Genomic DNA, 14,523 nt, shown 5'->3' with positions numbered 1-14,523 from the left:
AACTTTTGTTTTTACAACACATTCTTTTCTGAATATGAACTTCTGGTGGGCTATCCCTGTAGCAGAGATTTTAAAAAGAGAGTGGGAAAAAAAGCAGTGTAGCAAACCTAACCAAAATATCGACTAATATCCATATCTCACATAAAAGGGAGGTTGGTCATATCCCTCTTATATTAAAAAAGAGAGAGTGTGTATAGACCAAAAAAAAAATGTGTTTCTAGGAATTTTTGCTTTATTTAGATGAACATATTTTTTAAAAATGTTCTAAACCAGGCTTTGTAGATAGAATTTTATTTCCTTTATCAGTAACATTTTTGTCTATGTGGTTCATATTTTTCTCAGCTCCTCCTGTATTTATCAGTAATTATACCTCAATGTTTTGACCATGTTTTATTCTAGAGCAGAAGGGGTTGGTTCAGTTTTTAATTCATCTAAAACTTTCCTTTAAACATGATCAATCCCCAGAAACCCAAATCCCCTTTTCCTTCTGATTGACAGAAGCAAAGGGTAGCTTCCCTGGAAATCTTAAATACTTGGGCTAGTAGTCCAAAAATGATTCCTGGGGAGGACCAAGGAAATTTCATTGAACCCCAAGAAACTGCCACCTGGACATGTGTCCTCCTTCCACACCCGTACATCCAAAGTATCCATAGAGGTTGCAACCTGGATATACCGTTTTAAAAGTGAAGTCCAGGCACCTGCCTCAATGCTCCTGCATACCCCACCAAGACACATCTTAGGTCACCAGGGAGGCAATGCTACAGCATCAAAAAAGTTCTCCCTCCCCTTCCTGGTACCTATACTCCAGGTCTCACAGAGAGTGAAATTTAGGAGGTAGCTCCCAATAAACCAGCCTCCAAGACAAGAAAACTCCTAAGATACCAAGGTGGGAAAGAGAGAACTGGGGCAGCATCATACTAAATTATTAAAGTGTAAAGTCTCTGAAATACCAAATTTTAAGCTTTTCAAGTCTGAGTTTTGGCCACCAGGAGCTTATCTCCTAAATTGCAATGGTGGTCCTATATTCATCTGCTGCTATTATCTTTCATGTGCTTTTTTGTGGAAACAAGTTAACAATGTTAGGTGGGATATGTCCGCTTTAAGGTTTGAATGGAGTCTAGATTTTGAAGAAGAGGTAAAGGGTAAAGATGGGTGTAAAAGAACATCAAATAAGAAGTGGCAGGCCTAGAAGTAAATAAGATCATATGTTGAGGATGGTACAATTTATAATGTAAGATGAGAATAAAGTGCTCAGACTACATGTCAAAGAAAGAAAAGAGAGGTGTCCATTTGAGTTGCTTTGGAAGACTCCAGCAATTACTTTATCTGATGACCAGGCTGCTGAAATGAGAATCTGTGAAATAATAAATTATATAAGACAATAATTAACATTCTCATTCATGCAGAAAACAGTTTTTATTAGCGATACCCTGTAAATGACTATTAGTAGAATTTTCTAACCTTTAGAAATATGTATTGAATTCTTCCAGCATCCAGGTTAATGAAAGCAAGCAGCATGTTATCTCTTGAAAGTTCACTCTGTTTCATTTTTATGTCCACAATTCCCACTCATGTCTAGACAGACGAGCTGAATTATGGGATCACATCCTTGGATTCCCTCATGCAGCAGCTGAGGCTGTTAATAAGGAGACTTGTAAGAGCAAAGATTCAAACTATTGCAAATTGAGAAGTTAGTGACATGACAAACACATTGTCATAAAGTTTCTTCTTTTTTATTAAGGGCACTTTTTGGACCTCCCATGCAATCTAGTGAAGAGTTAGAAGAAGAGAGAGAAACTAGAGATAAGATAAGGGACAGTAAGTAGTCGAAGGCTGGGACCTTTTTACGTCTCCCCTGAAGACCAACTATTTAGTAGAGACCCTAGACCACAACTCAGGATTGCTATTTCTGCCATTTGTCTCTTCTGTTCCAAGCTCTTTGGGGTTTCTGATTCTGGGGCAGCAGACACTGGCCGCTGTTTCAGTGTGGCCCAGAGTCATCTCTCACTTGTGTTCTTGATCCTAACGTAAGGAATCCCATGCATGACGCAGTGCTGTCAGTATTTCTTTGAATGATGGGAATTACAGTTCTCCAGGTCCGTGGAAAATGCTTTGGAATTGTGATCAAGATGACCTGAGTTCATCTCATTTCCAGTCCTTCCTACTGTGTGACTCTGGACCAGTTACTTAAACATTCAGTGCCTCACTTTCCTTATGACAATAATCATACTACCTTCCTACAGGATGGCTATAAAGAAGATACCTTACACCACTATCTATTTAGATATTTGGTGTAACTATAGATAGTTGTTATATGAAGTTATTTAGGCATGACTTGTTTTTAAGGATTCCATGTTATCTTTTTTTTTTCTAAATTGTTTTAAAGTATTGATTAACAAATTGTTCTAAAATTTTGCCAGGGTGTAAATATCAATCTGAATTCTGAATCTGAATGTACTTCTTATGGCTCATGTTTTTACCTTCTTTAAAAATAGCAGTGGTTTTTGCCCTTCTCCAGTTTGCTGATGTAGTTAAGACAGCTGCATCTAATCTCATGTCAATCACTTACTAGCTATGTAACCCTGGGCAAATCATTTAACTTATCTGAGCCTCAGTTCCCTCCTCTTTAAAATGGGGATAATAATAATACTTACTTCATAAGGTGGTTAGGAGGATCAAATTAGATGAGAATGTTTTTAAAGAACGTTGCAGACTTTATTGATCTATTCAGATTTCATTTACCTTCAGGATGTCTAATGATGGAATTCTAATTTTTCTGTAGATTTGCTTAAAGTCCAGGCTTCATGCTGCCTATTCATTCCCCTCCCACTTTTTTTTATTACCAACTCCAAGATAATGCAGTTATTTTCTCCCAAAATTGTTCCCATTTCTACATCTCCAGCTAATTTTTCTTACGTTGGTCAGGATTTTTTTACTATTTGGCTACTGTGTCTCTTGTTGCTTTCTTTATCAGATGAAAGGTGAAATTATCATCATCCCTTCTCTCTCTCTCTCTCTCTTATCTCTCTCTCTCTCTCTCTCTCTCTGAGAAATACCTTATTTTATCCATGAAACAAAAGCTTCAGTCTTGGCAGGTTATCTCCTAGTCACTGTAAACTTAGTAAGGCTCACCAGTAAATATGTATTTCATAAAACAGATCAAAAGAAATGGGAATATCTTCAATGTCGTTAAATTTACCCTTCTTCATTAAAATTTAATCTTCCTTTGACTAGATCTACTCATGTCCCTTCTGCATAGCTCTTCTTTAAATTTGTTTTGATTCTTAAATTTAAATCACAGTAAAAATTGCCAGCAATTGAATCTTTTAAATTACACAGTAAATTGAACACAGTTACAGTTCAAGTACAGTCAGCACAGCAGAAGTCAAGATGTGTGATGTTCCTCTTCAGCCAGACATCACAGATGCATAGCCTCACATTAGGGGGTTGATTAACACCAAACGTGAAATAGTCAACAAAGAATTCTCATTTATTTTCAAACTCTTTTTTCTTCCAATGAGCCATTACCTTTGTAAGGAAAATAGTCATAATGCAGTTAGTAATATCTGTTGCATCCCTATTACGTGTAGGGAACTACATTGGATACTTTGGTAAAGTAGAAGGTAAGGTCCTTCTATTTACAGAATTGACAGTTAAATAGAAATAAAAGAAACACCAATACTAGAATTAAAGCCTATGTACTACCCACTTCATCTATACAGAGATAAATATATGCAGATATTTTTCACTGAAAAAAACAACACTACCATGACCCTTTTCTGCTAGATTTACTATTTATGACCAGAAGATAGAAGGAAAGGTTTCTTTGTTATTAAAATGGAAAAACTGTAATATATTTGGTAATTTGTTTGAAAGATAGAAATAATAACGTATGAGAATGTTTCTATAATTTCTTTTTCCACATGCCCCCTGAGATCTCTAGAGACAAATATGACCAGTCTGGAGGTTTTCTCCTTCATGATTACTTCTGTCTTTTTTTTCCCCCTTGGAAGGTTTGCGACTTAAGAAAAGTTAATGGCTCATCCTAAGTCATATAATTTTTTTTTTTTTACAAAAAGTAGATAATGTAAATGAAATGTTATAGTTTCATATATGATCATTTTAGTTCTCATTCATATGTATTTGTATATTTAATGTTTATTTTTGCTGAAGGCTACTAAGTTTGTAATAATTTTAAGTAGTTAGAAAATTCTGATAAATAGGCAATGTGATATAGTGGAAAGACCATTGAATTTAGATTTAGAAGATTTGGGATGAAGTCATCACACTTCCACTAATTAGTTGGGAGACCTTGGGCAAATCACTTAACCTCCCTGGGCCTCAGTTTCTTCATCTTTAAGATGAGCATAATAATACCTACTTTGACAGCTTCAGAGTTGTCAAAACACTTTTTGAATCTTAAAGTTCTAAATGTAAGCTGTTATTATTACTCTTTACTTCAAAAAAAATTTAAGGAACTTATAATATATTCTTTAGGGTTTTGTTTTTAGTAGATTCGCATTTTGGTTGAAGGAGTCTGATAATTTTCTTTGCATTAAATGAAAGTCAATAATGAAGTTATCACATAAAAGTGAAAAAAATAACTAGTAGCAAGGACAGTTCATAAGGATATAAATCCACATAAGCAATTTGATTATTATTTCAGATGTTTATCTTGTATATTTTATTTATTCAGTGTTCATATAAAATAGGAACTTTTGTATCTTGAATACAGTGGGCTTGTAGTTTACTCTGAAGGACCTTTGAACCTGGACCGTAAGGCAGAAGATATGTCTGAGCTGTTTAGACCCTTCCACACTTTGCTAAGAAAAATAAGGCAAGTAGTAATTGACTCCTCTTTCCTCAAGTTATCATTTTCTTCCCCTGAAGTGAGAATGTGTGAAATTATAGAATAAATCAAAGAGAGTATGAAAATGGCTTACGCTTACAATTTCTCCATCATTTCCTTTTTCTTTTTTCTTCACATATGCCATTTTGTGAACCCAGCTGTTCCTTCCAACTGTCTATCTTAACTTTGGCATTTTCAGCTTTTCTTTTGTATTGTTATTAGCATTTTATTTGCTTTTTTCTTCTGTTCAGATATTAACTTGCATTTTATAAAGGGATTAGAGAAATTAGTCTCAGAAATAAATTTTCATTTTTCTGTGAATTGTACAACCATTTTATCCTAGTAATGCTTTTTAGGTTTCAACCTAACTATGGTTCTTACATGTTTTATTAACAGAAAAGAGAGAGACATTATATCATTTTTTAAAAAAAATTATTGATTTCCTTAAGGGCAGTGTTTACATGTAGGGAAAAAAGCATACTATTTCACTTATCAAATATATATTCATTTACATTTTTCCATAGCCCAAGAATGACCTATATCATGTGTTATTGTGAATAAACAACTCTAACTTACCTTCAGATCTTTGCTAATGACCTACATATTTTTTACATTGATCTATAATTAAAAGTCAGGAATATTTTTTTATTTGATTTTAAGTTACTTCACCAATGCTAAAATCAGTCACTTTTTTAATATGTTGCTTGCACTGACAATTTTGCATCATAGAGGCTATAAATAGCTTCTATTCTGAAATTTACTGTTATTTATCTGATAGCTTTTACTTTACAAATGAGCCTTCTTTATGTTAAACGTTTAATTGATCTCTTTTCCTTCTGTTTCTAAGCTGTTTCTAATGCTTGCTGTCTATCAAATCTAGAAGTTAAACTGTAATCTATGCCTTGAATTTGATTCTCTGAGAAGTATTTCAAATGAATTAAAAAGGGGTCCATGAACCTCTTTCTTGCTTTAGAAATATATGCTAGATTCTTTACTAGTAAAACTAAAATAGTCAATTATTTAAATGTTTAAAAGTTGCCAATTGAATTGTTTATTCCATAGTTTACTTATAACCAGTGTTAAGTAAAATGGGTTGACTTTTGCTTTATTTTCCCCTTTTGATTGTTAGTACTGTATTTTTTTCATTAAATGTAATTACGGGATTATATGCAGTTATTTAGATAGCCTTAAATTTTCAGTTTTGCCTTGATGGTTTCAGCAATATAATTAGCATGAAATTTATCTTTGAGTCCTATGTTACATTGTATTTTATTTCACTGTATAGCTCCTATATCTTTTCCTGAGCTTCCAGATCATTAAAATTGATATTGTTTATTTTACTGTAAGCTTCTAACATTTAATTTACCAGTACAATGCTTACAGCATTATGTACATGTACAATTTAATAGAAACCATTTAATAATGAAGACCATATTCTGACAATGTCTAGTGCAGTAGCAGCATGACTAGAGAAACATTTATTTTGAAAAAGCTTTTTCTCCTACAAAGCTTGCTGTTTAATGATTTGGGGGCAATCTAAACATGGCAAGATTTCTTACCCTTTTGAGCTAGTAACTGATCATTTCTTACTTTTGCTTCTTTCCTGGAAAGAAAACCAAAGTTAACAAATCAAGTTAGTTCAAGTGATTCAGAAATAGCTGTACACAATGGAGAAAATGATGAATTTTTTAGCCATAGAAACAGAACACCCAATTACAAATAGTAATAATAGTAACAATGACAGTTGCCACAGAATCTCAGAGTTGGGAGGAACTTTAAAAGCCATCCTGTACCTGAACAAGAATCCTCTCTTACAACATACCTGAGAAGTCTTTGTTTGGAGACTACTAATTAGGAGGGAACTCACTGCTTACCAAGTCAGTCCATTCAAGTTTTAGGTAACTCTCTTCTAGGAAAGAAAAAAAAAGCTGTTTAGTCTCATTTCTTGTACTTCTCCCCTCATTCATTCTTCAGCCCTTTGCAATCTAGTTTCTGAAGTCACCACTCTACTGAAGCCGCTCTCTCCAGTGGCTTGACCCCCAAACTTGATGGCATTTTCTTAAAACTTCTCATTCTTTACTACTTTGTACCATTTGAAATTGTTGACTACCTTCCCCCATACTTTCTCCTCTCACTTCTGGTGATTCCTTCTTGGTTTTCCTTCTACCTGACTGATTGAACTTTTTCAGTCTTCTTTGCTAGATCATCATCTATACCCTGCCTCCTAACTATAGGTGTATAGGCTCTTTTCTCTTTGTACACACTTTCTAAGTGACCTCATTAGCTGTCAGAGGTTCAGTTATCATCTCTGTACATATGACGCTCAGATCTATATATCCAGCCCTAAATTTTCTTCTGAGCTCTGGTCCCCCATCACCTAATCCTACTGAACATTTTGGACTGGATGTCCTTCCCATAGGCATCTCAAACTCAGCATATCCAAAAAAGAACTTACTGTCTTTCTCTACCCCCACAGAAAACTTCATCCCTTTTTTTTGAACTTTCCTATTTCTGCCAAAGAGTTCATCATCCTTCCAATCATGCATTTTCACAACCATATAATCATTCTCAAATCCTGATTTTTCCTCACCCCACATATCTAATCAGTTTGCTAGTCTTGCCATTTCTGTCTCCCCAACATCTCGTACATCTGTCACAGCCTAAGTAGCAGCTGCAAGTACCACATCACGAGTGCAGGGTGGGAACTAGACCTGGCCTGGCCCAGTGTTCTTGACCCAAGCTACACCTAGGCTTATAGACAGGGACTAAACCTATGTCACTGGCATCAAGAATTTACTTTTCCTTTTAATCATTTATGCACTTTTATTTTCAGTTTTTTGTAAGACCATTCCTTGCCTTCAGAAATTAACTTTTAAAAAATTAAGAATTTAAGAAACAATCTTGGTATGGTAAAGTTAACATTGGAGTTGTAGTCAGAGGACTTCAATTTGCTTCCTCTGTGAATCTGAGCAAATGTACCTCTTTGGACTGTAACTCTCCTCTAATTCCTGAATCCACAAAGAACACAGGAAGAAGAATATTGAACTTTTCTTAGCACCAAATAAGACTGCCTAATTTTTAAGAAAGAGGTATTGTCCACTTGGATAGGGTTCTGGCTTTGTTTTCCCTTCTGTCCTTAACCTTGGGTTTCTGCTTATCCTTATCATTTCTTCTGTCAAGCGAGAAATTTCCAGCAAAACTTACTCTATAGCTAGTATGGTGATGCTGGTAACATCATCTTGCCAATTCTTCTTCCTGGGTCATTCTGTGAAGCATCCTTCAGCAGTAGTCTTTGACAAGCAGCTTCCAGTCCAATAATCCTTTTATACTAGGAGAGCTGTAGTAACAATTTTACTGATAAGGAAATCAGTGACTGGAAAAGAAGCTTCCTACAAGAATAACCAACCAAAGAAATGTTAGGATGAAGCACTAGGTGGATACAATACAATTTCTTCATCTTTCATTTTGAGCTAGGCAAACTGCTGCCTTTCTCTGTGGCTTTGAGACCTTAGTAGATGACTTCACACCTATTTAAATCTTTAAACAGACTTAGCAACCCATCTGGAATGGCAACAAAGCCACCAAAATCTGCTGTTTTAAATAGAAGCATTGCTGTGATCCTGAAAATAAACTGAGGTTTGGAGCGAGGTTTCAGGCAATTGGCCAGAAGATCTCTGTATTCCCAGCTCCAGTTCAGCATCTCACAACACAAATTGCATTTTCCTGTGTTTAGAGCTTAGCAATTTAGCATGAAGAGATATCTCTTTCCCCCATCTCCAGGTCAACCTGGTAACTTTCCATTAAATTCATTTGAGAAGTTGCCATATAAAGAAATATAAAAGTCTGGGTCACAAACTACTAAGAATACAACCCATGCTGTCCTAGAAAATTATTCCTTCTTTTCTTTGAATACATTACTTATCCTTTGTTGTAACCTTCAATTTCTAATCCACCAATTCACCTCTATCTTATCCTTAAACTAAACTCACCTCAAAAAAATCTTCTTGGATTAATTCTACCCTAAATTAATCTTTGCTTGACATTTAATCACTTTTGCACTTACATTTTCAGTTTTTAATAAAGGTATCACTTAGCTTAAGAAATTAACTTTTAAAAATTATTAATTTAAGATGCAACTTTGGTGTGGTAAAAACAGCACTGGACTTGCAGTTGGAGGACCTGAATTTACTACCACTTTGAAATTGGGTATGGCACTTCTCCTTTCTGGACCTCAGTTTAATCATCTATAAAATGAAGAATTGGACTAAATGTTCTCTTTTTTTCCTTTTTTAAAAAATATATTTATTTTATTTTCTTTGTTAGATTTTGAGTTCCAAGCTGTCTCCCTGTCTCCGTCCCTCCCAATTCCGCACTAGAGAAGATCAACATTTCAAACAGATGTTTTTGTGAAATCAATACAGTACATGCTTCCACATAAGTTTTTTTCCTCTGGAGGTGGATAGCATCTGCTCTTGAAAGTCCTTTGTAGTTGACTTGAATATTCATATTATCCAGAATAACTTAGTCATGAACAATATTGTTGTTACTATATACAGTGTTCTCTTGGTCCTGCTAGTTTCACTTCATTATTCGTATTTCCATGTTTTTCTAAAATCAACCTGCTCATCATTTCTTACAGCACAGTAGTATTCTATTAGTTTTGTCTTACTATAAATTCTCTGTTCTACAAATAAATAGTAGTTATAATATTTATTGATCTGTACTTGGTGTAATTGTAATTTGAAGGAAGGTATATCTGCTGAGGCCAGTGATGCCAAAGTTAGATAATGTCATTATGTCAGTGTTTTGATAGATCTCTGGTTTCATGGATGTGGACGTACTGTCCAGTAAAGGTTGCAATCCTTGTTCATATCTTCTTCAAATCATATCTTCTTAAAAATCTGACATTCTGAGGACTTTCCTCTATATCTCTTTTTTTAATTATTAAAAAGTATTAGTTGAAATAACATTAAACATCAGTACAAATAACTATATTTGCTTACTAACTATTTCTATTAATTAATTTTAATGCATGAATGCACCATGACACTTTTTTAGTTCCTTCAGGTACATCTAAAGATTCTTTATCCTTTTATCTCTTGATAATGCATTGGAAATCCATACTGTCCAATAGTTATTCTTTACTCTTTTTACATGATCATCTCATATTTTCCCTAATCATGTAGCCCTCTGTTTACATATATTATCCGACTTTTCTTGTAGTTTTTCATAGATATTCATTGCTTATTCACACTCCCACTGTACACCTCTTTATAGCTCTCCTAATGATGTTCAGCTATAATCTTTTATTGTTATTTTGTGTTTTGCAGCTATAAATAGTAGCAGTATATTGCCTTTGTTAATATTTTACTTAAAATTTTTTTCATAGATATTCATTAGAAAAATTGGTCTATAGTTTTCTTTGTTTTTGCTCTCTCTGGTTTAGGGACCAAAACCTTATTTGTGTCATAGAAGGATTTTGGTAGGACTCCTTTTTTACTTATTTTTTTTCACACAATTTATATAGTATTGAAATTAATTATTCTTTAAATGTTTGGTAGAATTCATTTGTAAAATCCATCTGGTTCTGGAGATTTTCCTTAGGGAGTTCGTTGATGACTTGCTCAATTTCTTTTTCTAAGGTAGATTTATTTAAGTATACTATTTCCTCTTCTGTTAATCTGGACAATCTATATTTTTGTAAATATTCATCCATTTCACTGAAATTGAGATTATTAGCTTCTTTGGCATATAATTGGGCAAAGTACCTCCTAATTATTGCTTTGATTTCATCTTCTTTGGTGGTGCAGTCACTCTTTTCATTTTTGATGTTGGTAATTTGTTTTTCCTTCTTTCTTTTTTAAAAGATCAAAATAACCAATTATTTTATTGCTCCCCCATAAAATCAGTTCCTAGTTTTATTTATTAGTTTATTGTTTTTCTAACTTTCACTTATATTAATCTTTCCTTTGATTTTAACGATTTCTATTTTGGTGTTTAATTGGGGATTTTTAATATGTTCTTTTAAGTGTTTTTTTAGTTGCATGATGTCATTGAACCCCCCCTTTCTCTTTTGAATTGATGTATACATTTAAAGATATAAATTTTCCCATAATTATTGCTTTGTCTGCATCCCACAAAATTTGATATTTTTCTTTCATTGTCATTATCTTTAATGAAATTGTTGATTGTTTCTATGATTTGTTCTTTGATCTACTCATTCTTTAGGATTAGATTATTTAGTTTCCAATTAATTTTTTAAATCTATCCTTCCAAAGCCCTTTGTTGAATGTAATTTTTTTCTGCATTATGGTCTAAAAAGAGTGCATTTAATATTTTTGCTTTTCTATGTTTATTTGTGGGGTTTTTATACCCCAGTAATACATGGTCATTTTTGTGAAGGTGCCATACACATATTCCTTTCTATTCCCATTAAGTTTTCTCTAGACAGTTGTCATATCTAACTTTCCTAAAATTTTGTTCATCTCTTTAACTTCTTAATTATTTATTTTATGGTTAGATTTATCTAGTTCTGAGAGTGGTAAATTGAGGACCCCCACTTGTAAAAGTTTACTGTCTATTTCCTCATATAACTTAACTAACTTTTCCTTTAAGAATTTGGATGCTCTGCCCTTTGGTGCATATATGTTTAGTATTGATATTACTTCATTGTCTAGAGTACTTTTAGGAAAATGTAGTTTTCCTGATTATCTCTTTTAATTAGGTCTAATTTTGCTTTTGCTTTGTCTGAGATCATGATTGCTACCCCTGACTTTTTAACTTCAACTGAAGCATAATATATTATACTCTAGCCCCTTTTTTTAACTCTGTGTCTTTCTGTTTCAAGTGTATTTCTTATAAATAACATATTGTTGGATTCTAGTTTCTAATCCATTCTGCTATCTGCTTCTATTTAATGGGTGAGTTTATCCCATTTGTATTCATACTTATTATTAACTGTATATTTGCCTCCATCCTATTTTCTTCCATTCATTCTTGTCTCTCTTTTTTTGACTCTGTCCCTCCTCAAGTTTGTTTTGTGTCTAACTACTCCCTCCCTTAATCTGCCCTCTCTTACCCCCACTTTTCTTTTATTCCCTTCACCTCCTACTTCCCTGTTGAGTGAGACAGAGCATGTGCTTGTGTGTGTGTGTGTGTGTGTGTGTGTGTGTATTCCTTCTTTGAAACATCACAGATGATAGTGAAGTTCAAGTGTTGCCTAACCCCTCCCCCATTTTCTCCTCTACTGTAAGTACTCTTCCTTGTCAACTTCTATGTGAGATGATTTTCCCCATTCTTCTTCTTTCTCTTTTCTCCCAGTACATCCCTTTTTCTCATTCTTCCGTTTTTGAGGTCATCCCAATGTAATTAATTCACATATATATTTATGTAGACTACTTTTAACTGCCCTAATAATGATAAAGTTCTTAGGAGTTACATGCATCATCTTCTCATATAGGAATTAAATAGTTTAACCTTATTAATTCCCTTATGATTTCTCTTTCATGTTTATCTTTTTATGTTTCTCTGAAGTCTTATGTTTGAATGTTAGATTTTCTATTAATCTCTGGTCTTTTCTTCAAGGATGCTTGAAAGTCCCCTATTTCATTAAATATCCATTTTTTTCTCTAAGGATTATACTCTGCTTTGCTGGGTAGGTTTTTCTTGGTTGCCATCAAAGCTCCTTTGCCTTCTAGAATATCATATTCCAAACTGTCTGCTCTTTTATTGTTGTAGCTGCTAAAACTTAAGCAATCCTGACAGTGGCTCCATGATATTTGAATAGTTTTTTTCTGGCTACTTTCAGTCTTTTCTCCTTGACGTGGGAGCTTTGAAATTTGCTAAGTCTTCCTGGGCATTTTCATTTTGGTGATATCTTTTAGGAAGTGATCAGTGGATTCTTTCTATTTCTATTTTGCTCTTGAAATAATGATATTTAGACTCTCTTTTTATCATGGCTTTCAGTTAGTCCAATAATTCTAAAATTATCTCTCCTCAATCTGTTTTCTAGGTCAGTTGTTTTTCTTTTTTTTTGTCAGTTTTTCTGGTAAGATATCTCACATTTTCTATTTTTTATTTCTTTTGACTTTGTTTTATTGTTTCTTGATGTCTTATAGAGTCAGCTTCCACTCGAGCAATTCTAATTTTTAAGGAATTATTTTCTTTAATGAGGGTTATAGCTCTTTTTCTGTTTGACTTATTCTGCTTTTTTAGGAATTATTTTCTTCAGTATATTTTGTGCCTCTTTTACCAAACTCTCTCTCTTTAAAGAATTTTCTTGCGTTTTCATTTCTTTTCCTCATTTTTCATTTACTGACTTTATTTGATTTTAAAATCTTTTTCTGCTCCATTTTTATCTCTTTCTTTGACTCTTCTAGGAATTCTTGTTGGGCTTATGTCCGATCTGTATTTTTCTTTGAGGCTTTGCTTATAGGTTTTTATATCATTGTCTTCTTCTGACTCTTTGTCTTGAATTTTCCTGTCATCTTAATAGTTTTTTATGGTCAGTTTCTTTTTTTGTTGTTGTTGTTTATTTTTCCAGCTTATTTCTTGACTTTAAACTTTATGTTTCAGTTGGGCTCTGCTCACCTCTGGGAGAAGGGAGGTGGGGGTCACTGTACCAAGCTTCAGGTTTTTTGTCCTGTTGTTTTCCAGCTTGTTCTGGGGATCTATAAGTTTTTGGTATTTTCATGGTAGTGTGATCTGAGGAGAAGTACAGATACTACTTTCCAGGTTTAGGTTCTAGTCCTTATTCGGGAAGGGTCCCAAGCACTAATGTTCTTCTCTCTGCCCTGAAACTGCTGCCAGGAACTAGGGCCCCTGCATTCATGCATGTCCATTCTTTCTCATGTTCTTTCTCTCTTTTCTGGAACTGAGACTTGGAATTGGGCAGTAGGCATTGGAGTTGCCAAATAGTACCTAGCCCTTCACCCAGTGCTCACACAAGTGTCCCCTGTAATTTCTTTCTCTTCAGTTATCCAGTCCCCTTACTATCTCTAGGCAGTGAGAGCTCCTGAAATTGTTGCTTCTTCTACTCCTACTATTGCTGCCATAGCCTCCAAGGTCCACAGCTGATGTTACTGCAGCACCGAGCTTGGGCCAGCCCCACCGCAGTGTCACAGGTCTCTTCTTCAGACCTCCTAGGTTGTCTTAAGCTTAAAAAAAAAGTCTCAATCCAACCTATTGTTGGCTATGTTGCTCCAGAATTTGATGTGACACATTATTTTAAAGTTGTTTGGAGGGAAATGTTGGGAGAGATTGGCTGGAATGCTCCCTGTATTCTGCCATCTTGGCTCTGCCCCCTCCATATTGTCTTTGAAGACACATCTCTGATGATTTTCCAACACAGTTCAATAACTAATGCTAGAATATACCCTGCATGACCCCACCATTCTTGGGGCTTGGCCTTTCCTTGCTCTTATTCTTCTCTTGTTGAATTTGTACCCGTCCTATAAGCACAGTTCAAATGCCATTGACACCATGAGGCTTCCCTTATTTCCCTAGGTGAATTTCCTAAGTGGATAGAACACTGGGCCTAGAGTCAGAAAGACCTAAGTTCAAAACCAGCCTTAGGCGTGTACTAGATGTGTGACCTTGGACAAGTCATTTAATCTCTATTTGCCTCAGTTTTCTTATCTGTAAAATGAGGATAACAATAGCACTTACTTCTCAAA

At 34.4% G+C, this 14,523-nt stretch overlaps 1 protein-coding gene across 3 annotated transcripts in view; it reads left to right on the top strand.

The window, feature by feature from the left end:
- ZFYVE28 (zinc finger FYVE-type containing 28) overlaps window positions 1-14,523 on the top strand; it is a 188,175-nt gene that overhangs the window by 75,997 nt on the left and 97,655 nt on the right. For 2 of the 3 annotated variants that reach the window (XM_027835962.1, XM_027835961.1), the window contains exon 7: window positions 4,736-4,837. The exons of the other annotated variant lie outside the window; for it this stretch is intronic. In XM_027835962.1, coding sequence (XP_027691763.1) covers window positions 4,736-4,837 — 102 coding nt within the window. The remainder of the gene's footprint in view (window positions 1-4,735; window positions 4,838-14,523) is intronic. 3 annotated transcript variants of the gene reach the window in all.

This window comes from Vombatus ursinus, unplaced genomic scaffold (genome assembly GCF_900497805.2).
Source record: "Vombatus ursinus unplaced genomic scaffold, bare-nosed wombat genome assembly UNPS02014818.1, whole genome shotgun sequence".
Lineage (NCBI taxonomy): Eukaryota > Metazoa > Chordata > Mammalia > Diprotodontia > Vombatidae > Vombatus > Vombatus ursinus.
Note: the sequence above shows the minus strand (reverse complement) of the source record. Positions and strands in the feature narration are given on the sequence as shown.